General features: G+C 49.3%; 1 protein-coding gene across 1 annotated transcript; it reads left to right on the forward strand.

Annotated features, from left to right (window-relative positions):
* Nucleotides 1-230: 230 nt before the first annotated feature.
* On the forward strand, nt 231-25,863 carry Prss36 (serine protease 36). Its single transcript, XM_035441613.1, has 21 exons — nt 231-267; nt 573-614; nt 782-817; nt 1,443-1,605; nt 1,942-2,222; nt 5,239-5,405; nt 14,747-14,996; nt 15,094-15,223; nt 15,528-15,799; nt 15,882-16,045; nt 17,026-17,263; nt 17,375-17,516; nt 17,826-18,091; nt 18,166-18,287; nt 18,538-18,814; nt 21,640-21,786; nt 22,007-22,024; nt 23,520-23,682; nt 24,383-24,654; nt 24,742-24,908; nt 25,038-25,863. The coding sequence occupies exons 1-21, from the start codon at nt 231-233 to the stop codon at nt 25,359-25,361; spliced, it is 3,678 nt and encodes a 1,225-aa protein (XP_035297504.1). The 3' UTR covers nt 25,362-25,863.
* Nucleotides 25,864-25,885: the final 22 nt, after the last annotated feature.

The following is a 25,885-nucleotide window of genomic DNA, read 5'->3' on the forward strand; positions in this document are numbered from 1 at the left end:
CCAGACATGTGAGATGCACCTTGCACCCGAGTTCTGGGAGGGGCCTTTGAACTCCTTACTTTCCCCCTTTCAGCCCCAGATCCTCTCAGATTCCCACAAATGGGCTCTAGCCAGGAAGGGTGTGGCTACTCCTGGGACCATCAGGAGGGACCAGCCTCATAGTCAGTGACAGTGTAGTGGCAGGAAGCAGCCTTTCACCTCTCTGGGCCTCCCTCTGACTCTTGTGGACCATGTCCCAACATCTATTTCTCCCCGTTGTCATAATGGGTAAGTTGGCCAGGATGCCAGCACCTAGAGAAAACTGAAAAGCAGGATATGTATCCTGTATCCTTTATAGATGGTGAGATGTCAGCAGAGGCAGAGAAATAGGGTGTCAAGAGGAAGAAGGGGAGGGTGACAGAAGGAGGGAAGGGGCAAATCAGGAGCCTGAGGGATTGTGTAGAAGGCGAAGGGGGAAGGGAGGCCCCTGCGCCATGGGGAGATGGAACACTAACCCTGGATAGAGGGAGTGAGAGCCACACCTAAGTGCATCATCTCCCCAGCCTTTCCGTGTCTCCCTCTTGTCTTTCCAGTGGTCAGCCCCAGCCCCATCCCAGGCGCCTTCCAGGATTCAGGTGAGAATGCTAGACAAGGGAAAGTTAGGCACAGTGCCCTTGGTGCAGGCCGGTCAGGGGGCTGAAACAACAAGGAGGCAAAAGCTGGGTTAGAGCAGGAAGATGGGGGCTGGGCAACGTCGGGGTTCAAGTAGCAAACATCTCTCTCTCTGCCTTCTGTCTTCTAGCTGTCAGTCCTACCCAAGGAGAATCTGAAGTCTTAGGTAAGAGGGAGGCATGAGTTGCCTTGGATCTTGAGGTTTTTTGGTTGGTTGGTTGGTTGATTGGTTGGTTGGGTTGTTTGGTTGGTTGGGTTATTTGTCTGTTTGGTTTGGCTTGGTTTTTTGAGACAGGGTTTCTCTGTGTAGCCCTGGCTGTCCTGGCACTCACTCAGTAGTCCAGGCTGGCTTCGAACTCTGAGATCCACCTGCCTCTGCCTCTCCAGTGCTGGGATTAAAGGTATGCACCAAATCACCGCCCAGCTTTGTTTTGTCTGTTTTTGTTTGTTTGTTTGTTTTGCTTTTTTTGAGTCAATGTCTGTCTAAATAGTCCTGGCTGTCCTGAAGCTCGCTCTATAGACCAGGCTGGCTTCGCACTCTCAGAGATCTGCCTGCCTCTGCCTCCTGAGCGCTGGAACTAAAGGCATCACACCCGGCTGCCTTGATTCTTAAAGAAGCTTCCCGCTGGCTAGGTCATGAGTGCCCAGGAACTCAGCCGTGCCTTGGTCATGTTCAGAAGGGCAAACTGAAGGAGTGCATGGAGGTTCAGACTTTCTCCCCAGTTACCAGGGTCTTTGGAATACGAAGTTCGGAGTGGGAGGGCTTTAACTTCCAGGGGTCTCCATTCCAGATTGCGGCCGCCCCGAGCCCTCTTCCCGCATCGTGGGGGGCTCCGACGCACATCCCGGCACTTGGCCGTGGCAGGTGAGCCTGCATCACGGTGGGGGCCATATCTGCGGGGGCTCTCTCATCGCTCCTTCCTGGGTCCTTTCCGCTGCTCACTGTTTCGTGACGTGAGTAAAGTCTTTGTCCAGCTCTCTCCTTCAAAGGCTAACCTCGCCCTGCAGCTCGCCCTTCTCTGCTTACCCTTCCTGCCCGGCAATGTCATGCTGTCCAGGCTGAATACCCTGGAATAGGAATTATCTTTCCAACGTCCACTGACATCTCCAAGTCCTATTTGACCCTTTCAACCAACCTCCACTGTCTCGGCCCCAAATCTGGATCTGACTGTTCACCCCCTGGGTTCCTACTGACCCATCTTCCCCGCGGCTGTGAGTCTTCGGCCCCAAGGTGATCTGCTGACTCCGTGGGACCAACCTAGTCCCCTTCTCTCCCCGGCACTTGAGCAGGAATGGGACCTTGGAGCCCGCGGAAGAATGGTCAGTCCTGCTGGGCGTGCATTCCCAGGACGGACCCATGGACGGCGCGCACTTGCGGTCAGTGGCCGCTATCCTGGTGCCGCACAACTACAGCAGAGTGGAACTGGGCGCCGATGTGGCTCTGCTCCGCCTGGCCTCACCCGCCAGGCTGAGCCCCTCGGTGCAGCCGGTCTGCCTGCCTCGCTCCTCGCACCGCTTCGCTCACGGCACCGCCTGCTGGGCCACTGGCTGGGGAGACGTCCAGGAGGCTGGTGAGTGGGGCGAGCGACTGCCCTTGCAAGGGTGGGTCCCGGAGCGCCCTAAAAGCTGGTGGGTGGCCCCTCAGAAGCGGGGGCCTAAAGGGAGCGAGGGACCCAGGCGGACCCTTGTGTAGCCTTCTCTGCCCCAGAGGTTGCCCCCACCTCTGGCCTCACCTTTTCTCCCAGTTTTTGTTTTTGTTCTTTCTTCTCTTTTCTCTTCTGGATTTAGGTCGGATTCGGGTTCCGATTTAGGTCGGATTTGGGTTCCGTCCCAGCTCTTTCAGACAAAGCATTCCCCCTGCACATTTCCTCGTGCGAAAGGAGGAAAACAGCTCCCAGGGTGTTGGGTGGCTCAGAGGAGAAAGAGCAAGCGAAGCCTATCTATCGTCCAGTGGCTGTCACAGCGTACTTAACCGGCTGTGGCTACCTTCTGTAATAGGTGTTCAAGCACTGACGCTTAGCACCCGCTTGTGCTTCCATAGCCCTCCCTTCCGTTCTATCCATCCCTCCTCAGTCCGTTCCCCACTTTCGGTTCTCCCTACTCAGAACACTCATTCACTTACTCTTTCGCTAAAGCTGCTTCTATGTGCCAGGCACTGTGTTAGACACGCTCTGAAAGAGATAACCCCAGTGAACATAACAAGAAAAACCCACGCCTTCTAGTAACTGCTATGTCGGAAGGTGTCAGCAGGCAGGCTACTTTTTGTTTGTTTGTTTTGTTTTTTGTTTTGTTTTGTTTTGGTTTGGTTTTTCGAGACAGGGTTTCTCTGTGGCTTTAGAGGATGTCCTGGAACTAGCTCTTGTAGACCAGGCTGGTCTCGAACTCACAGAGATCCGCCTGCCTCTGCCTCCCGAGTGCTGGAACTAAAGGCTTGGGCCACAACCGGCCCGGCTACTTTTCGGTTTTCAACCAGCCCGACTGACTGTTCAGTGTTACTTTGTCACTAGCAAACATGCCCATAGCTATTCCACATCTGCTTTGGTCAGACTTCAACAGGCCTGGGGCTTTGACAGGAGCTTTGTGGAGGAGTTGCTACAGCTGCTGCTTGCAGGGGCGCCAGGGGTTCCAAAAGTGATCATGAGCACCTGGGAAGTCTTTGTGGAAAGAGTCAGGGCATCCTGACTATAGCCTTCAGAGCAGATTCCGGGGAGGAAGTGTGGAGAATGTGTCAGAGGGAGGCCATCCTGAGGGCCCTAGGGGAAAGCTAAGAAGCTAGACTGAGTGGCAGGGCAAAGCTCACAAGGGTGTTGAGACTGGATCTTGAAGATCTTAAGGTCAAGCCATCAACTCAGGGGTCCCCAGACCACCCCCAGACTTCCCTAGCTGAGCTCCAAGGAACAGGTTCAGCCATAACCTGACCTCTCAAGATTCTGTGTGAGTCTGGAAGGACCTCTTCACCTTCCCAACCCCTCTCTGGCTCCTGAGACATCAAAAGTAGCAGCTGGGCTGCGTGTGGTGGTGCCACACCTTTTAATTTACCACTCCAGAGGCAGAGGCAGAGGCAAAGGGCTCTCTGTGAGTTCGAGGTCAGAATGCTCTACATGGTGAGTTCCAGAACAGCTAGGGCTACACCTGGAATCCCAAAAGGCTAGCACTGGGGCCCAGGCTGAGCCTGGAGCGTCCACTTATCGTTTTAGTAAAAACTCAAAGCTGAGTTATAGAAACATTTCTCCTGGAAGGAGCAGGTGCAGAGTGAATTAGGAAACCAACCAGTCAGGAGGCTGGGCTGCTCACTCAGGCCCAGGGTTATGCTGCTTGCACTGAGGAGTAACAATGGAAAACTGACATGTCACAAATGACTTGTGAACTAATTTGGGAAGGTGAGGTAAGGCTCAGCAGTTATAAAGCAATTGTTGCTTGGCAGAGGACCCCGGTTTGGTTCCTGGCACCCACATGGTTGTTCACAAACAAATGCAATTCTAAATACCTCCAGTTCCAGGATATCCTATGCCCTTTTCTGACCTTTGTGGGTACCAGGCACACATGTAATATGCATACAATCAGGCAAAATACTAATATACATAAAACAAAATAATCGTTTAAAGAGGGGAGAGGGGCTTGGCAGTGGTGGCACACACCTTTGGTCCCACCACTCGGGAGGCAGAGGCAGGTGAATCTCTGAATTCAAGGCCAGCCTGGACTATAAAGTGAGTTCCAGGACAGCCATGGCTACACAGAGAAACCCTGTCTCAAAAAAAAAAAAACCAATAAAATAAAACAAAATAAAAGGAGAACAGTGATGACACCCAGATTCTTTTTGTTGTTGTTATTTTGTTTTTTGTTTGTTTTTTGAGGTGGAGTTTCTCTGTGTAACCCTGCTGTCCTGGAGCTCACTCTGTAGACCAGGCTGACCTCAAACTCAGAGATATGCCTTCCTCTGCCTCCCAAGTCCTGGAGTTAAAGGCATGTGCCATAACACCCAGCTACTTTTTATCCAGTTTCTGTTTGGCAAATGGATACAAGATTACATCTAATACACATGATATCTTTGTGAAAGGGATGCTTTTGGGGGGGGGGGGCAAATACAACTCCACACCAGTATTGAGAGCTTCTTAATGATTTTGGCTCCTCCATATTACATTATTGTCTGGGAACCTTGTATCATACACAACCTGTACCATCATCTATGACTTCTCACTGGCTACTTGCAGGAGCCAAACCCAAGAAGAGAAGAGAAGAGCAACAGATGATGTGGTGAAAGCAGTAGGCCAAGATGCCACCTTTTTTTTTTTTTTTTTTTTTTTTTTTTTTTTGCCCACATAGCCCAAGATGGCGTCAAAATTGCTATGTAGCTGAGAATGGCCTTGAGTTTCTGACTCATGTGCCACCACACCTGTCTTATTCCATTCTGGGAACAGAACAGAGGCCTTTATACATGTCAGCAAGCAATCTACCAAATGAGCTACATCTCTAGACCCATGTCGATAGGAATATCCATGAGGCAGCTGAAAGGGGCAAAACTAAGGTCTGGGAAGATGTGCGTTTCATATCTGATTCACAGTCTCTATTCTCTGGTTCTGCCCTCAGACCCTCTGCCTCTCCCCTGGGTGCTACAGGAAGTGGAGCTGAGGTTGTTGGGAGAGGCTGCCTGTCAGTGTCTCTACAGCCGGCCTGGCCCTTTCAACCTGACCTTCCAGCTGTTGCCAGGGATGCTGTGTGCTGGCTATCCGGAGGGACGCAGGGATACCTGCCAGGTGAGAGAGATCTCCTAACCCATAGAAATGAAGGAGTAGACATATTTGAGCCTCATCTTCAATGGAATCCGGGCTGGGGAGTATGGCTCATGAGTACAGTATGTGCCTAGAACCTAGGAGGCTCTGGTTTCAATCTCTGACAACAAAACAAACAGAAACCCAGACAGCCTGGCACAGCAGGGCACACTTGTAATCCTAGCAATTGGGAAGTAGAGGCCAGAAGGATCAGCTCAAGGCCTGTCTGAGCTACACAGAGGTCAGCCTAGGCTACATGAGATCCTATCCCAAAACAAAACAAAGGGATTATCAATGAGTAGGACTGACATAAAGATTATAGGTGAATGAGATCTAGGACTCAACACATGTAACTATTACTCATGGGAGCAAAATGTAGTAAGATATTTGGCTCTAGAGTTAGTTCCTGCTCTGTCTGCCCCTTTGCCCCCTGAGGCATGGGTTAGGGATGGTGGGAGAATGAAGAAAGAACAGACAGACAAGCCGGGCATTGGTGGTGCATGCCTTTAATCCTAGCACACGGGAAGCAGAGGCAGGCGGATCTCTGTGAGTTCGAGACCAGCCTGGTCTACAAGAGCTAGTTCCAGGACAGCCTCCAAAGCCACAGAGAAACCCTGTCTCGAAAAACCAAAAAAAAAAAAAGACAGACAAACAGCAAAGCTGAGATTAGACTCCCACCACAATTGGGGACCTGGGGGTGTTTATTAGACACAGCATGGGGGAGGGGTTAGCTAGACACAGTAGGAGGTCTCTAAGGTAGTCTCAGGCTGTAAACTTCCCAGGGAAGGCTGCAGTTGCTAGTCACCAATCAATTGTTTTAGACTCCTGAATTGAGCTTTGCCACCCATCTTGAGCATAGCCGATATGAGGAAACAGCTTTGCCAATATCTCATGGGTCCAAGGCCTTGGAATCCTTGACATGGCCTTCCCCAAGTCAACTATCCACATTCACTCAAGATTTCATTCACTCAGGGTTTTTGTCCATTTCCTTCACAAATCCGGCACCACCAGCTCTTAGCTGTGCGGCTTTACCCTGATGTTCACACCTCACATCTGAAAGATGGCAAAAATATGTATGTCAAAGTATTGTTACCATGGTTAGTGACCTCACTGAGATCTAAAAAGTATTAGCTATTATTTTTCTTTTTCCAAAGCCCAGTTTAGTAGGTACCCATCAAATAGTTATTGGGGAAAATGAATTAATTCTAAACAGAAGGGAATTTTCCAGATAATTAGTTGGTGGCCAAAACAGTATATTTGAAATAACATTTTTTGAGAAATGAAAGCCAGCATTCATGGTAGTGGTGTGGAGACAAGGTAAATTGTCTGGGCTTCCAGGACCCATTGACATAATCAGTTTCTGTTTTTAGTTTAGACTTATTTATTTTTACTTTATGTGCATGAGTGGTTGCTGACGTGTGTGTGTGTGTGTGTGTGTGTGTGTGTGTGTGTGTGTGTGTGTGTGTACCACGTGTGCAGTGCCTGCAGAGGCCAGAGGAGGGCACCAGATCCCCTAGAACTGGAGTGTTAGAAACCAAACCTGGGTCCTTCCCAAGAACAACAAATGCTCTGATAACCACTGAGGCATCTCTCCAGCTCTAATCACTCGCTTTCCCTCATCCTGAACATCTTTTGCTTACTTTTAGACAATTTCATACATACATGTATGCATTGTATGTTGATCACATCTACCCATCAGATACTCCCAAACCCTTCCCACCTCCTACCTCCTACCTCCATATTGTCTCCTCTTTTAATTTTTGCAACTCACTTGAGTCCAGTTAGTGCTGCCTGCTGGAATGCTGGCTGATTTCATGAATTTGACCATGTGCAGGTGAGCTGCAGTGGGTTCATGAGGTCATCTAGTGACTGGAAGACAGCATTTCACAGCACTCCTCCTCATTCTCCAGCTCCTGGGTTCTTTCCACCTCCACTTCTGCCCCGTTCCCTGGGGGACAGTCACAGGGTGTTGATATAGGTGTTCCGCCCAGTCGTAAGGACTCAGTGGTCACTTATTCTCAACACTCTGACCATTATGGGTCTCTGCATTAACTGATGCCCACTGCAGAGGAAGCTTTGAAGATGGAGAGCTGCATTGGTCTGTGGGTACAAACATAAATATTTAGAAGGTAGTTTGCAACATGTGTATTTACCAAAGCAGCAGCAGTAGACTCCCCAATAAGGCCCATGACTCCGTGGTTTACAGTACCAGGGATAGAACCTTTCTTGAACAGGGCCTCCAATCCAATCAGAAAGCAAGCAGTTACCTCTGTGACCTTCATACCACTATTTCATCCATGAAACATCTTGCTTGTCAGGTCGGTATTGTAGCATTCAGGGTTCACCGCTGGGAATTACTATTGATGACTTGAATTCTCCCACAAGCATTCATAACACTGCGTAGCACCGTGAAAGCCAGCCAGCAGGGAAGAAGTTTTCTGGTCAGTTTCAGGTTTATTTCTCTGTGTACTGCAACCGAAGTGTGCTGTGTCTTCGCAACAGAATCTTACCATCAAGAGCAATGGCAATAGTCTGTGTTGTGGGGGTCTTTGGGGTGACTCACAGGGAGGTGCCCCATGCCTGACACTGAGATTTTCGTTTAATAACCTATGGCTTCTTGGGGAAGCACTGTGCACAAATAGAGGGTTCTTGTGTTCAAACTCCTTTAAAAATTTTATATATATATATATATATATATAGAGAGAGAGAGAGAGAGAGAGAGAGAGTTTAAAACTTTATGTATGTTTAAAACAAACATACATATTTATTTTTTGACAGGGTCTCACTATGTATTCTTGACTGGCCTAGAACACTCTGTAGAACAAGCTGTTAATTATATTTTTACCCAAAGTACTGGGTTTCCGTAGGGTTTTCCATGAATCTTTAGTTTTGGTTAACTTACCTGACTCTCCTCTCTGCTGTCTACCCATCCCTATCCTAACATAACCCTGTAATCCCCCAGTATACACCCCCTTTATATCACATGTATTCTCCTAGGCCCTTACCCTCTGAGGCTTCTTCCCTTTCCCCTCTCATGAGCCTTTTCTGCCTCCTGACTTCTACAGCCACTGTAAATTAAACATACAAAAATCTAGACATTTGAAGCTAAGATCTATAGATGAGAGAGAATATGTGGCATTTATCTTTTCTGGGCTTGGTTCACCTCACTTAATATACTATTTTTCAGTTCCACCCTCTTTCCTGCAAATTTCATTTTTTAAAGATTTTATTTATTTATTATGTATACAACATTCTGCTTCCATGTATATCTGCACACCAGGAGAGGGCACCAGATCTCATAACGGATGGTTGTGAGCCACCATGTGGTTGCTGGGAATTGAACTCAGGACCTCTGGAAGAGCAGCCAGTGCTCTTAACCTCTGAGCCATCTCTCCAGCCCAAATTCCATTTTTTAAACAGATGAATAAAACTCTATTGTGTATAGTCACCACATTTTCATTAGTCATTAATCAGCTGAGAGATGTCCAGGCTGATTGTATTTTCTAGCTACTGTGAGCAGCGCAGCAGTGAGCATGGATGGCCAGGCTTCTCTGTAGAAGAATCTGAAGTCCTTTGGACATATGTCCAGGATAGCTGCATTATATGATATTTCTATTTTTAGCTTTTTGAGGAGCCCCCACGCTGACTTCTATACACTTGAATTCACAGTCCCACCAATAATGGGTTGGTGTCCCCCTCCCTCACATCCTCATTAGCATTTGTTGTCATTTATTTTTATTTTTTAATTTTTTTGGCAATAGCCATTCTGGGAACGGAGAGATGGCTCAGTGGTTAGGAGCACCAGCTGCTCTTTCAGAGGTTATGGGTTCAATTCTTAGCCATGTACAACCATCTATATTGGGATCCGATGCCCTCTTCTGGCCTGCAGGCCTACATGCAGACAGAGCATGCATACCTAAAAAAAACACATAAATAAATAAATTTTTAAAAATTTGCCGGGCGTTGGTGGCGCACGCCTTTAATCCCAGCACTCGGGAGGCAGAGGCAGGCAGATCGCTGTGAGTTCGAGGCCAGCCTGGATAGGCTCCAAAGCTACACAGAGAAACCCTGTCTTGAAAAACCAAAAAAACAAAATAAAATAAAATAAAAATTTAAAGCCCCTTTTTTTAAAAAAAAAGAAAGAAAATAGCGGGGTTGGAGAGATGGCTCAGAGGTTAAGAGCACTGACTGCTCTTCCAGAGGTCCTGAGTTCAATTCCCAGCACCCACATGGTGGCTCACAAACATCCGTAATGAGATCTGGCGCCCTCTTCTGGTGTGCAAGCATGCATGCAGATAACTGTATACATAATAAATAAATAAATAAATAAATAAATAAAAACAAAATAGCCATTTTAACTGGGGTGAGATGGAATCTAAAGAAGTTTTTTTTTTAAATCTTATTAATTCAAACTTTGTTGTAAAGAACTTAGGGAGGGAAAAAAGCCATCGTGCTGTGAGAGTATCTAGACCGAAGTTTATACATCTCAATGAACCTCTGTCCAGCTTGAACAGCCATTCTGAAACTGCAGAACTTCACATCAGGTTTTACACTGTGACTATCAATCATTTTTATGTCTGGTCCATCAAAACCAAAGCAAACCAAAATTGAAAAATCCACAACATTTAAAACTAGAAAAAAAACATTAGCTTTCTACCTATAACTCATGTACTATACCTGCTTCAGTCCTAATGTCTAGCTCCTTCTTGTTCTTTCCACATGTTATATTGTAGCCACATGTACTCATGTTTATATACATACATACATATTATAGGTTAGGAGCCACATACGTGACGCTGTGGTTTTTTTTTCCCCTTCAAGATTATAGTACCTCAGTATTATACGTTCTAATTCAATCCATTTTCCTGTAAATTTTGTGATTTCATTTTTGTTTAGAGCCAAAATATTCCATTTTATCTATGTACCATATTTTTATTGATTATCTGTTGATGGACAATTAGATTGGTTCCATTGCCTTGCTACAGTGAATAGAGCAGCAATAAACATGAGAGTGTAAATATCTCTATGGTAGTGTATGGAGTTCTCTGTATATGTGCCCAGATTGGCTTAGATTAGTCATTTTGTTTTTATTATTGTTTTGTGTTTGTTTTTCGAGACAGGGTTTCTCTGTGTAACAGCCCTGCTGTCCTGGAACTCACTTCTAGCCTCGAACTCACAGAGGCTGCCTCTGCCTCCCAAGTGCTGGGGTTAAAGGCATGTGCCACCACCACCCAGAAGTAGTTCTGTTTTTGTGTTTTTGTTTTGTTTTTTGAGGAACCTCCCAACTGGCTTCCATATGGCTATATATCAATTTGTGCCTCCAATAGGCAGTGAATAGGGGCTCCTCTTTCTCCATATCTCCTGCAACACTCAACGTAGCTGGGTAGTGGTGAGGTCACTCTGTGAGTGGGAGGTCAGCCTGGTCTACAAAGTGAGTTCCAGGATAGACTCTAAAGTTACACAGAAAAACCCTGTTTCAAAAACAAACAAACAAACAAAAAAAAAAAAAAACCAAAAACTCAAAGTAGTTTTAATTTGCATTTCCCTGATGAGTAATGGTGTCGAACACTTTAAAAAATGTTTAGCAGTTTTTTTGTTTTGTTTCTTCTCTTGAGAACTCCCTGTTCATTTCCATGGCCCATTTTTGTTTTCCTTATGTTTAATTTCTTGAATTCTTTGAATATCCCATGCTGTAGTGGGGATATTGAGCTTGGCAACCTGGCTCAGCAAGTGTATGTTCTCACTGTGCAGCTTGGCAGCCTGAGTGTGATCCCAGGACCCACATGGTGAAAGAAAAAAAAAAAAAAAACTAAGTCCTGAGGGTTGTTCTTTGACCTCTATGTTCTGGCCGTGGTACTTGAGTGAGCACACACACACACAATAAACAAACAAACAAACAAACAAACAAACAAATGTAATTTTAAGGGGGGTGTAGAGATGGCTCAGCATTTAAGAGCACTGGCTGCTTTTCCAGATGTCCTGAGTTCAATTCCCAGCAACCACATGGTGGCTCACAACCATCTATAATGAAATTTGGTGCTGTCTTCTGGCATGCAAGGCATACATGTAGGCAGAACACTGTACACATAATAATAAATAAATCTCTGTTAAAAATGTAATTCTAAGGGGCTGGAGAGATGACTCAGCAGTTAAGAGCACCGACTGCTCTTCCAGAGATCCTGAGTTCAATTCCCAGCAACCACATGGTGGCTCACAACCATCCGTTATAAGATCTGGTGCCCTCTTCTGGTGTGCAGATATACATGGAAGCAGAATGTTGTATACAAATAAACAAATAAAATCTTTTAAAAAAATGTAATTTTAAAAACAGAAAGGCCAGGCATTGTGACACATGCCTGTAATTCCAGGCAGAGGCAGGCAGATATCTGAGTTCAAGGCCAGCCAGGGCTACATAGCAAGACCCTGTCTCAAAAAAAAAAAAAAAAAAAAAAAAAAAAAAAAACCTTATCTACGGAAAAAATTGCTTATCTAGTACAATAGCTACTAGTCACATGTGGCTACTGAAATGTGTCATTGAAAAGGAACAAAAGGAAAGGTAAAGCCACACCTGATATTCCAGGCCTGTAATCCTCACACATGGAAGTCTGAGGCACGAGATCCCAAGTTCAGATCTCAGAGGCTAAGCAGGGGCCTGGTTAGTACTTGGAAGGGAGAGCTTGAGTTCAAGGCCAGCCTGAAATACATGGCAAGACCTTGGGGGTTGCAGGGGAGGAAGGAAGACAGGTACTCGTCGAGTAAGGACTTACCTCAGAAGCCTGGCGACCTGAGTCCTATCCCTGGTACTGGAGGCAGAAGCAGAGAACCAGCCCTACAGCTGTTCTCCAATTTCTACTTGTGGGCTATAGCCTGGCTCCTCCCATCACACATTATAGAGATAAAATAAATACATGGTAAGAAAAAGGAGCCAGTGAGATAGCTCAGAGTGTTTGACACACAAGAGGCTTAAGTTCAATTCCTGGGACCCACATACAGGTGGAAAGACACACACACACACACACACACACACACACACACACACACACACAAAAAAAAAAAAAAAAACATGTTGAAGCACTGGGAATATTTCCGTTGTAGAATGTTCAGCTAGCCCTGAATTTGACCCCTTGCAACACAGAAGCAGAGAGCCATGGTACATGCCTATAGTCCCAGAACTCATGAGGTGATAGAATCAGAAAGATCAGAAGTCAAAGCCAATTCAGCTACACAGTGAATTTGAGGCCAGCCTGGGCTTTATGAGACCTTATCTCAACTGAAACAAAATGAGAAACCAAAACTGTATTTAAATTTAAATAATCAGAACTGGAAAGTTGACCCTATGGTTAAGAGCACTTGCTGCTCTTGCAGAGGGTCAAGGTTCAATTCCCAGTACTTTTACAATCTCTGTAACTCTGGTTCCAGGGGATAAGCATCCTCTTCTGACCTCTACAGGCACCAGACACACAGGGTACACAGACAATCATTCAGGCAAAATACTCACACACATAAAACGCTAAAGCCAGTTTTAGGAAATATAGTTGCTTTGGGTTGTTAGCTACTATTCTGGGTAGCATAACTCTACAGAATGTTAAGCCTTTGTTTGTTTGTTTGTTTGTTTGTTTGAGACAGGGTTTCACTCTGTAAATTTGGAGCCTGACCTGGAATCCTGGAACTTGCCCTGTAGACCAGGCTGGCTCCGAACTCACAGAGACCCGCCTTTTTCTGCTGAGATTAAAGGTGTGCACCACCACCGCCTGTCTCCCTCAACGAATTTATTAATTTGTTCATTTATTCGCTCATTCACAAACAGGGTGTTACTATGCTGCCCAGGGTAAACTTGAACGCCTCCAACTGCAGTCTCTAGAATATCAGGGACTACAGACATAGGTACCATACCTGCTCTTGTTGCTTTTTTTGTTTGTTTTTTGTTTTTCAAGACAGGGTTTCTCTGTGTAGCTTTGGAGCCTATCCTGGCACTCGCTCTGGAGACCAGGCTGGCCTCGAACTCACAGAGATCTGCCTGCCTCCGCCTCCCAAGTGCTGGGATTAAACCAACCCCCACCACCAACCCCCAGCTCTTGTTGCTTTTATATAGCCTAGTTCTAGCAGCATCCTCCTTGGATAGTATCTATTTTATTTTTACATTTATTTATTTACTGTGTGTGTTACACTCTATATGTCAAAGCATATGTGTGGACATCAAATGACTGACAGCTTGTGGGAATTAGTTTTCACTTTTCACCATGTGAGTCCTGGAAATTGAACTCAAGTGATCAGGTTTGGCAACAAGTGTTTATTTGTTTGAAGACAGTCTCATGTACCTCAGGCTAGCCTAAAAACAGCTATGTCACTGAATCTTGATTCTTTCACCTCCCTCGTGTTGGGACTCCTGTATGTACCACCATGCTTGGTTTTGATGTTTCTTTCTTTTTGTGATTGAGTGTGTGCAATGTGCAGGGGTGTGCGTATGTGTGCAGGTGTGCTGGCAGAGGACAACCTTGGGTGTCATCTTCGGGAATACAGTCCACCTCCTTTGAGACAGGGCCTCTCATTGGCCTTGAGCTCACCAATTAGGCTAGACTGACTAGCCAGCAAGTGTGGAGGGTGCTCCTGTCTCTGCCTCCCTAGTAGCTCAGGTTACCACATTTTTATAATGAATTTTTTTAAGATTTTATTTATTTATTATGTATACAACATTCTGCTTCCATGTATATCTGCACACCAGAAGAGGGCACCAGATCTCATAATGGATGCTTGTGAGTCACCATGTGGTTTCTGGGAATTGAACTCAGGACCTCTGGAAGAGCAGTCAGTGCTCTTAACCTCTGAGCCATCTCTCCAGCCCAGGTTACCACATTTTTATATAGAGATGGAATTCAGTTTCTTAAGTTTGCAAGGCAAGCATTTTCCCAGCTGAGCAAACCCCCTACCCAGTCCTTGATTTACTTTTTAAAGAGGTTGCTGAGGGGTAGAGCTCAGCATTTGTGAGACCCTAGGTTCAAGCCCAGCCCAAAACAAAACTTTAGGGACTATGACTTAGAAACCTTAGGAATCAGAGACAGTTTTGGGGTGAACTATTTACAAGAATCATTCAGCTCTGAATGAGACCCACAGGGTTCTCCTGAAAGATCTCTGACACACTGTCTAGATGCTCTTGGCTTTGGCTACTCAGTGGTCCTGCTTTACCAGGCTTTCTTCTGATTAGGGCTGTGTATAAGACAGAGGTGAAGGAGCTAAGTTTGGACAGTTCCTAGAAGGTGGCTGTATGTTAGGCCAAAACGGGGTGTAGATTCTTGAACTGGTATCTGACTTGAGTCATCTATCTTTAGGGTGACTCTGGGGGACCGCTGGTCTGTGAGGATGGCGGCCGCTGGTTCCAGGCAGGAATCACCAGCTTTGGCTTTGGCTGTGGACGGAGGAACCGCCCTGGGGTGTTCACTGCAGTGGCTCCCTATGAGTCGTGGATAAGGGAACACGTGATGGGTTCAGAGCCTGGGCCTGCCTTTCCCAGCCAGCTTCAGAAGCCCCAGTCAGGACCCTGGGAGCCCAGAGAAGAAAATTGTACCTTTGCCCAACCAGGTGAATGGCTGATGCACTGAACCTGACTGAGCTGGGGTGGAGGTTGCAGGGTTAAGGATCTCTGCAGACCCCCTGACCCAGGCCTCTCATTTCGCAGAGTGTGGAAAGGCTTCGCGGCCAGGGACCTGGCCCTGGGAGGCCCAGGTGATGGTGCCAGGCTCCAGACCCTGCTATGGAGTTCTGGTGTCGGACAGCTGGGTGTTGGCACCCGCCAGCTGCTTTCTGGAGTGAGTGAGAATCCACATAACAGGCTCTCTTGCCCCTTCCCACATTAGTCAGAGAGACTGGCTCAACCCTTCCTCTGGGGTGGGAGTTGTAGCTCAGTCTGTAGTGGGGTCCCCATTGGAGATTATATAACCCAGCACAAACAGGGGTGCATAGGAGGCTCCTTCCAAAACGCGAGAGCCCCAATAAGAGAGTGGGGGAGGGGGTGGGATTCCAGCGTTGGGCGAAACATTCAACCAGAAGATGCAGTCCAAGCCTGGGAAGGGAGGTTTGCAGCGTGTGTGCTGAATGCTCACGCGTCCTCAGCTACCCCATCCAGCAGCCTCGCACCTCTGACAGCCCACCCCGCGACCTCGAGGCCTGGCGGGTGCTGCTGCCCTCGCGTCCGGAGGAGGAGAGGGTGGCACGCCTCGTGCCGCACGAGAACGCTTCCAGGGACTCCGCCTCGGACCTGGCGCTGCTGCAGCTGAGGACGCGCGTCAACCTGACCGCCGCCCCGAGTGCCGTTTGCCTGCCTCATCCCGAACACTTCTTCCTGCCCGGGAGCCGCTGTCGCCTGGCTCGCTGGGGCCGCGGGGGTGCGCGGGGCCCCGCACTGGGTGGGGTGGGAGGGGCGGGGACCGCGCGGCCGAAGCACCGGCTCGCCGCTCTCTCCCCCAGAATCCGCACCCGGCTCCAGCGCGCAGCTGGAGGCGCAGCTGATGAGCAGCTGGTGGTGTCACTGCCTGTACGGCCGCCAGGGGGCGTCAGTGCCGCCGCCGGGAGAACCGCCGCTCTGGCTTTGCCCCGCCTACCTGGAGGAGGAAGAGGCGGGCCGATGCTGGGTGAGCGGCAGGAACCCGCCGCGAAAACCGGGACTCAGCTGGAGGCGGGAGGAGCTACGGACCGGGGAGGGGCGCTTGGGGCCTCGTGTTTGTGGTGCCAAAACTCTAAACAAGTTTAGTCCTTGCCTTTTTTTTTCGAAACAGGGTTTCTCTGTGTATCCCTGGCTGTCTTGGCACTCATTCTGTAGACCAGACTGGCCTCGAACTCAGAGACCTGCCTAGGTCCGGCTTTATTCCTTCTTTTAAACGCGTGAGTGTTGGAGATCCTCGTGAAGCAAGTGCTTTACCGACTGAGCCATTTGGCCTTTTTTAATTTTAAGAGAGGGCTGAAGCTGGGCGGTGGTGGCGCACGCCTTTTGAGTTCCAGGACATCCAGGGCTACACAGAGAAACCCTTGTCTCGAAAAAGAGGGAGGATGAGAAGGTGTTGGAGTTTGTCAAGTGAGGGCTAGATTTTTACGCAAATTAGTGTTGGAACTTGGCTGGAAGGGTGATTAGTCCACGAAAGGAGAATCAGAGAAAAGTTTTTACGCCCTGACAAGCCTCTTCCCCCCGATACAGCAATCCAAGTCAGACCAAATCAAACCGAATTAGAAAAAGCCCACGTTTAATGGATACAACGCTCCAGGGTGGCCTTCTAGCCCCCCAAGAGAGGAGATGGGAAAGGGAGATGGGAAAAACCTCGAGTCTGGTCTCTGGGGGGCAGTTTAAATAACCTGTGGGAGTGGTCTTGAGTATCTCTGGGGGAGGGGTCATCACTTGACCGGCTTTCTGTGATGCAGCAGGGTTTGGAGGGAGATGGGGAAGGGGGCTTGGGTGGAACCTCCACCATAACATTCCAGATTCTGGGTATATGGATGCCAGGGGCTGGGGCCAAGCTTCCACCACAACAATCAGGATCCCAGGAAAGCCGAGAAAAAGCTGAGGATCTCTGCACCTGCAGCCTGTGCTCACGCTAGTAATAATACTGTTTTGCTACAGAAAGATTCCGGTTGGAGCCTTCTGTGTCGTGAGGAGGGGACGTGGTTCCTGGCTGGATACAGAACCCTCTCAAATGGTTGTCTCCGCCCCCGAGCCTTCTCCCCACTGCAGACTCACGGTCCATGGATCAGTCATGTGACTCAGGGAGCTTACCTGGAAGATCAGCTAACCTGGGACTGGGGCCCTGAGGGGGAGGAGACTGAGAAACAGATTTGTCCCCCACACACTGAGCACGGTGGTGAGCAGTGGTCTGTGAGGCTTAAGGGTTCCTGGGAGTACTCAGATCACAGCAAAGCTTCCAGGGGGCAGTTTTGGGACTCCCGCTGAGATGGCCACCTCCTCTCTCTAGCTTGTGGCCTAAGGCCAAAGGCCACTCCAGCTGGTGTGTTGTGGCCCTGGCTGACAGAGGTGCATGTGACTGGTAATGGAGTCTGCACTGGGATTCTGGTTGCCCCGGGCTGGGTCCTAGCAGCCACTCACTGTATTCTCAGGTGGGTCTCTCTTAGCCACAGGCAGCTTGAGAAAAACTGGGTGATAAATCAAGGACTCTTTCAGTAATAGGACATTGTCACTTTGGGGTTTGTATAGTACAGGGAAAGGACTGGGGGATGGCTTTGCTGGGATGTTTTGGTTTGGTTGGCTTGGGGGGTGGAGGAGGTAAAAATCTTTTGAGACAGCAGAGAAGTCACAAAGCAGTTGGTGAATGGTCCTAGAGACCTATTCTGCCCTTTTCTTCTGCTGGGAATGACTTCACCAGTTATGGAAGAAATAGGAGGCGATGCTGTTTCCTGTTCCCACAGGCTGGGCTCTACAACAGTGCCTTACATTGAAGTGTATCTGGGCCTGGAAGGGGCCAGCTCCCTCCCACAGGGCCACCAGGTATCTCGCTCTGTCATCAGCATCCGCCTGCCCAGGCACTTAGGACTTAGACCCCCCCTGGCCCTACTGGAGCTGAACTCTCGGGTGGAGCCTTCCCCATCAGCTCTGCCCATCTGCCTCCAGCCAGGGGGTATTCCCCCAGGGGCCAGCTGCTGGGTGCTGGGCTGGAAGGACCCCCAGGACAGAGGTGAGAGCCCTTGGGTCATGGGAATGAGGAGTTACCTCAAGCCAGAACTCTATACAATTCTCTCTCCTCTTTAGTTCCTGTAGCTGCTGCTGTCTCCATCTTGACACCACGACTCTGTCACTGCCTCTATCAGGGCATTCTGACTCCTGGAACCTTCTGTGTCCTCTATACTGAGGGTCAGGAAGATAAATGTGAGGTACAGGAGCCTACACATCTGGGACCAGGGAGGGAAAAGGTAGTTCTGGGCAACAAGACCCTATTCAGATTGGAATTTCTTGGTATTGGGCTCCAGATAGGGAACAACTGGTATTTCTGGCCTACATCTTAGAGAGGAACCAGGATACCTAAGGGTGGAGATGAGCAGTGCTTTGTGATGGACCCTAGGGAAGTTAAGAGGACCAGAGGCAAGGGTAACAGACCCATTTGGCCTTGGCTCCAATTTGCAGGTGACCTCGGCACCTCCCCTCCTGTGCCAGTCTGAGGGAGGCCCCTGGGTTCTCATGGGCATGGCTGTTCGAGGTAGCCAGGAGCTGTTTGCAGCCATTGGCCCTGAAGCTGCCTGGATATCGCAAACAGTGGGAGAAGCCCATTTCCTTCCTCCTAGTGGTCCCCCTTACTGGCCTCCTGAAGACAGTGACCTCTGCCCCCAAGACTTGGCAGGAGCTGCGAGCTCCTCTAAGGTAGCTGCTCTGCTTCTGCTCCCACTGGCTCCACTGATCCAGGGCTGAGTCTGGCTCTTCTTCACACCACCCATCAGGGCTGGAATGTGGCTCAACCAGCCAGCTCCCAGGCCTGGAGAGGGCCTCTTCCACCTATACTATATCAGCTTTCAGATAATTGGACCTCAGTGCTGGCCTCTTTGAACCTAGGAATCCTTGGGGGTGCGGGAGGAAGAGACAATAAAGATGTAAATACAGACACGTGGCCTTGTGGCATCTCTTAGGTTGCTGAGGGGCCAAACATCTCAGAGCTAAGGGGAAAGCCCCAAGGATAGGGCTCTTCCCTCTTGGTGAGTCAGGCCTTGGGATCCCAGGAAATGTGTCCCCTATAACGTGGCAGCTGTTCCCTCATTCCTGCCTCTGGGCGGGGGAGGTTAGGTGGACAGCTGGTTGTGTGTCACCTCTCTATTGGAATTAGTGTCTCCAGCACCTGCAGCATACCTCAGCCCTGGTTTGGTACCCAATAGACTAGGAACCATTGGGATATAAAAGCCAGCCCTAAATATACACCCTAATGTATAATGTACATTCTTAGAGTCTCTAGCCTGTGTGTGCATACACACACATACACACGTGAACCTCGGCCCCCTTCAAGAAACTCACTTGTTCATCCTATCCAGTGCCCCCAGGATTTGGGCCACATTCATACAAATCCCACCTCTGCGTCCGCCACTCACCTGTTATCCAATCCATACCGCAAGGCATGAAAACTGGAGCCTGAAAAATAAGTTCACCACGTGCTGGTGTCCCCCTGTTAAGTGGGAAACACATGTGGCCACACCTTGACTAGGGATCAGGAAATGGTCAGAGAAGAAACGAGGTTTGAGCACATAAGATAGTACACACGGACCTGAGGAAGGGGTGGGAGTTTTACTAGGCAAGAGGGGTCACTCCTGAAGTTGGGGGTTGCAGTCTGTCGCACAGGTAGGAAAGGGAGACTAGAGGTGAGTAGAAGGTGGCTCATGCAGGCTGAGGAGGGTAGAGGCTGTTAAAGGCTTTCCCTTCATGCACAGTGACTATTCTTCAGGTCCTCCCAGGAAGTGCATTTATCTACCTGCTCTCAGTACCAAGCCAGCTACCCCCACATGGATCCTGCCTCATTGTTTCCCTAAACACACCCTGACTCCTAAAGTCTTGCCCCTCCCCCCCCCAGTCAACCTCTCCTCTTTACCCCCTCCAGGAATTCTCTGACCCCTGGGCTGGGCGGGAGTCCAGATGCCTAGGCTTCTAGGAAGAGAGTAGAGGAAGCAAAGCTCTATTTTTCCTCACGCTTAAGCCTAAGCCACATCCCAGGTGCCACACTGACAGCAGTCCTAGGAGGCTGCCTTTCCCTGAACTCTTTCTGTGTGCCTGTACTTGTGTGTATACACACACGCAGGCAGACACCCATACAAGCAAGTTCTGAGCCTACTGCTCTCCACCTTGCTTTTGAGACAGGGTTTCACTGAACCTGGAGCTTGTTATTACATCTAGACTGATGGCTGGCTAGCAAAGCCCCAGAATCTTCTGTCTGCACTTTCTCCCACCCAGTGCTGTACTAGGCTTACAACCTAGTACTTACAAAGTACTAGACTTTACTTGGGTGCTGGGGATCTGAACTCAGGTCTTCATGCTTGCACAGCAGGAGCTTTACCCACGGAGCCTTCTCCCCAGCCCCTGGCACCCTGCACTACAGATGTTCTTTACCACACTCCAGCTTTGTCTTTTTTTTTGGGGGGGGGGCTCTATGTAACCCTGGATGTCCTGAAACTTGCTATGTAGACCAGGCTGGCCTCAAATTACAGAACTCCACCTGCCTTTGGTGGGGGGACAGGACAGGACAAGACAAGACGACGGGATGACTACTGGGATTTAAAGGCATGGCCACCACGCCTGGCCCAGCTTTGTAAGCTTTGTTTTGTTACCATCTTTCCATGTCCTCTAAGGGTTTGGTTCTCAACACTCTTCCTCCAGGACCTCTCCAGCTGCTATGCAATTAAGAGTCCCCTCTCGTTTTGTCTGTCATAGCTCCTGGCTTAAATTATTCAATAATCGTCTTTTATTATTTGATTCAAGTCTGACATCCCTACTTCATCATAATCTCAAGGAGGTCATGGATGGTATAGTTTGCCACTTGTGCCTGGGGCCATAATAGGTACTCAGCAAATACTTGTTGGATGATTGTCAACAGCCAGACAGCTCAACACCTGCAAGAAGGCTGCAAGCTTCACAGAGGGAGCCTGCCAGGAATGGCCCTGGCCTGGGGCATCCCCCATGTCCTAGTCTTAGATACCTGGCCCGAGGAAGGAGGGCAGGAGTGAGCAGTGGCTGTGGCCCCACAATAATAAAGCCTGGGCCAGGCTGCTGTGTGAGGGGTCGGGATAGGGTACTGAGAACCAGTAAGACCTGGGAAGTTGGCTGGCCCTGAGGGTTTCCAGCCCCACCTTAGACTGCATTCTGATTGGCCAGGGTCAGTTTTCCTCCTACCAAAACCACCCCCACTCCCCAAGGAGTCTGAAAGGACTACAGAGATCTGAAGCAGGAAAGAAAAAAAAAAAAAAAAAAAAAAAAAAAAAACACTGCTTTCAGCCAGGAGGGCGTGGCTGAGGGAGGAGCCCACAGGTAGTTGCTTTCTGCTGAGGTGCCTGGAGAGGTCTCTGTGGGGCCAGGTTGTAAGGCGCATCAGGTCCACACTGGTCACTGCAGACACTAAAGGTGTGTCTTCCTTTCCCTGTGGCCATTTCCTGCCAAGAAGCCCCACATTCACACTTGCTTCACCTCTCCATTCTAGATCCTGGGATTCCTCACTTGCGATCAAGCCGACCATCTAGATCCTGCCTTCAAAGCCAGCCTTCCATTCCTTCCTTGTCTACCTCGAGTCTCCCGCCCGTCCGGGGCCCTCGTCCTGGGCCATGGCCCTAAGGGTGGACCTGGGACCTGGGCAGCTAGAAGCTGTGGCCATTCTGCTTCTTATGGGATTGCTCCAGTCAAGAATGGGTAAGTATGGATCGGCAGGGAGGGAGGGTTGGAGAGAGGACACTGTCGAGAGCAGGCAGAGAGCCCTGTGTAGCATATGAATCTCCGTGTTCCCACCATTTAGCCATTTTCTCCAGTCAGCCCCCTCAGCAAGGCACTGTCCTTGGGAAAACTGGTTGTTATTAAGGGGTCTGGGAACTCAGGCCTCCCTGCTTACTCCTCCCTCTTTCTTTCCCTCCAGGAGCTGACGGGACTGAAGGTGAGGCTTTCTGGGGGAACTGGGAGAAGGGAAATGAGGGTAAACCAGTTTGGAGTCCCCTGGTGGGCTATAACAGCTCTTGTCACCCTGCTGAGTTTGCTCACCTAACCACACTAAGGGCCCCAACAGCTCTGTGAGTATGGAACCATGGCTCTTGTTTTATGAGGAAACTGAGGTGAAGAGAAGCAGGGAGGTGTCCAAGGGCATAAATCGAAGTCTGACTCTCAGTGTGGGTACCTGAGGTGGTTCTGAGAGAAACTACACAGACCAGCTCCGAGGCAGACTGGTTTTCAGTCTCAGCTTAACTATTTAGTGGCCTAGTCTCCTTCTCTTTCTAAGCTCCAGTTTCTTTGCCTTGAAAACCTGTCAACTCTGTTTTTCTAGGATTCCCAGAGATTGGGAAGTGAAAGCCCCTTTGGGCCTAGACTCGCTTAAGTAGTAGCCATTGTCATGATTATGAGGGAATGGAGGAAGAGTCTGGTGGCTGTTTTCTCTGCTTGAGGAAGATGGGAAAGGCCCTTGGAACTCTACTCTCCTGCTAGTTCAGTGGGGGCAGGTCCACATCAGAGAGAATCCAATTGTTTCAGTGTTCAACCACATCCATACTTGTATGCTCTGTGTGGGTACAGGTGTCCCTACGTAATGCACAGACTGGTGCAGGTGGGACAGTCATAGGCATGAGAACAGTTGTCAGCCTGGACAGTGGGAAGAGAGGGCCCTGGAAGCTGAGAGCAATACCTATGACTCAGCCAACTCACTCAGAATAGACTGTGGAGGGGCTGCACTTGGGAAGACTCTCTGACCTGGCAGAGAGAGGGTGGGAAAGGCATGGGAGTACGGTGATTGGGATTAACAAAGGTCCAGAGGCGAGTAGTGTATGACCCAATGAAGTGTCCAGCTGGATAGTCAGAGAATAGTGCCATGTGCATCTGGAACACACCTTTTTTTGTTTTGTTTTAATTCTTTAAAATTTAGTATTTTGCCTGAATGAATGTATTTGTGTTATGTGTCTGGTCCCTTTGGAGATCAGAAGGTGTCAGATCCCCTGAAACTAGAATTTAGGAGAGTTGTGAGCTGTTATGTGGGTGCTGGAAACCAAACCTAGGTCTCTGCAAGAGTAGTAAGTGCTCTTAACAGCTGAGCCATCTCTCCAACCCCTGGAATGTATCTGAAGGTCAGCTGGAGCCATGGAAGAGCTCAGCAAGACTGTGACTTGGCCACATTTGTGGTTTACAAAGATATCAGATATGTAAGGGATAGACTGGATAGAAAGCAAGAAGGCTTGACAGGAAGGGACTGCCATGACACTTGAATAGGACAGCACCGGTAGTGAACTTCTCACAGCTGCTGAATCCTAGAGTGGGAAAGGCAGCCAAATATGAATGCACTTCCCAGGCTCTGAACCAAGTCTCCAGTGTATCAGGGTGGCAGGGCTAAGGACTGCTGTGGGGACCACAGAAGGGCCAGCTCTCACCTTCCCTTCTTCCATGCACAGCCCCCTGTGGTGCAGTCATGCAGCCACGCATCACAGGCGGTAGCAGTGCAAAGCCTGGCCAGTGGCCTTGGCAGGTCAGCATCACCTATGAAGGCATCCATGTGTGTGGCGGGTCTCTTGTGTCGGATCAATGGGTGGTGTCAGCTGCTCACTGCTTCCCCAGGTACTAACTCGGTGGAGGGGCAGAGGGGGGTCAAAAGTGGGTTGGAAACAGCATTTGGGTGACAGACCTGAAATCCCAGTACTGGGGAGGTGGAAGCAAGATCAGAAGTTCAAGGTCATCCACAGCTACTACTTAGTAAATTCAAAGCCAGCTTGACCCTGTTTACATTAGACCCTATTTCCAAGAGAGAAAGAGAGAGAAAGGGAGGGAAGGAGGGAGGGAGGGAGGGAGGGAGAGAGAGAGAGAGACAGAGAGAGAGAGAAAATCTTGCCAGATCATTGTAGGTCAGACTAGTTCCTGTTGTGGGTTTAAGAGTATCAGTAGTCAGTCAGGCGGTGGTGGCGCACACCTTTAATTCCAGCACTCAGGAGGCAGAGACAGGTGGATCTCTGTGAGGTCAAGGCCAGCCTGGTCTCTAGAGAGAGTTCCAGGATAGGTTCCAAAGCTACTGAGAAACCCTGTCTCGAAAGAAAAACAAAAAAATCTCTGTTCAAAGCCCACTTAGTATACAGGCCAGCCAAGGGATAAATAATGAGATTCTATCTCATAAATAAAAGGGACCAGCCAGAGGTAAAAGTGAGGGTTAGGGTCATGGGTAAAACTAGACCATACGGGATCTGAGTCAGGACAGCATAAGGCAGCAGGAGTCAGTGTTCAGAAGAGGTCTCTCAGGTCCTACGCTTTGCTTCACTGCCTGCAGAGAACACTACAAGGAACAGTATGAAGTAAAGCTGGGAGCCCATCAGCTAGACTCCTACAACAACGACACTGTGGTCCGCACAGTGGCTCATATCATCTCCCACTCAAGCTACCGTGAAGAGGGCTCCCAGGGTGACATTGCACTCGTCCGCCTCAGCAGCCCTGTCAGTTTTTCCCGCTACATCAAACCCATCTGCCTCCCGGCAGCCAATGCCTCCTTTCCCAACGGCCTCCACTGTACTGTCACAGGATGGGGTCATGTGGCCCCTTCAGGTGAGGTGGGGCACTGGGTGCCAAGAGACAGGGAAGGGAAGCTGATTGAAGCTGGGGACCCTGATTAAGTACATTTTGTTTCCACAGTGAGCCTCCAGACGCCCAGGCCACTGCAGCAGCTTGAGGTACCACTGATCAGCCGTGAAACCTGCAGCTGCCTATACAACATCAATGCGGTGCCTGAAGAACCCCATACTATCCAGCAGGACATGCTGTGTGCTGGCTATGTGAAGGGAGGCAAGGACGCTTGCCAGGTAAGCACAAGGGCCAGGGAACAGAGGAGACAAGTATACCCTGAGAGGTGGAGGGCTGAGTGGAGCTGGCGTGGATGACTGTTTGCCAGAGGTCTGTCCTGACAGAGCTCTTTTTCTTTTTTTCCTTAGGGTGACTCTGGGGGCCCACTCTCTTGTCCCATAGAAGGCCTCTGGTATTTGGCAGGCATTGTGAGCTGGGGTGATGCCTGTGGAGCCCCTAACAGGCCTGGAGTGTATACTCTGACTTCTACCTATGCCTCCTGGATCCACCACAATGTGGCCGAACTCCAGCCTCGTATGGTTCCCCAAACTCAGGAGTCCCAGCCAGATGGCCACCTCTGCAACCATCATCCTGTCTTCAACTCAGCTCCAGCCTGGGGACTGTTAAGGCCCATACCTTTCCTGCCACTGGGCCTGGCCCTGGGCCTCTTCTGCCTTTGGTTTGAACATTAAGCTACTTGACCCTCAAAGAGGACCATGCTTCCAAGACCAAAAGCACACCCAGGGACATGTGACTGTTCTGGAGCACAGTGCACCAACTTGATCTTTGAGCCCATCCTTCTGCATTTGCTCTTTGGAATTATAATCTAGGGCCAAGAAGTTACACTGTGGAATGGGCCAGAAATTTTAGCCACCTTTCTCTATTATCTGCAGCTTATTGGTTAGGCTCCTATGGAGCTCCCAGAAGCCTCAACTAGGAAAATGAGCCCTGACTTCAACCTGTGTCTAGTATACAGGACAGCTGCCTAGCTGACTGCTGCAAAAGTCTGGCTTCAGGGCCCTACCCATCCTGCCTGATGAGCCCATTACTTTGTCCTCTTCTTGTCTCCCTTTCAGACAGGGAAGACCTCAGCTTTACTCCACTGGCTGCCAAGCCTGCTTTGAGCCCAACTCCTGGACTCCGGAGGACTGAGCCCCCACCGGAGCTGGCTGGGGCTTGGATCAGGATGAGGGATAAAAGGAGCAAGGAGCAAATG

The sequence above is a fragment of the Cricetulus griseus genome, chromosome 3 (genome assembly GCF_003668045.3).
Source record: "Cricetulus griseus strain 17A/GY chromosome 3, alternate assembly CriGri-PICRH-1.0, whole genome shotgun sequence".
Taxonomy (NCBI): Eukaryota; Metazoa; Chordata; class Mammalia; order Rodentia; family Cricetidae; genus Cricetulus; species Cricetulus griseus.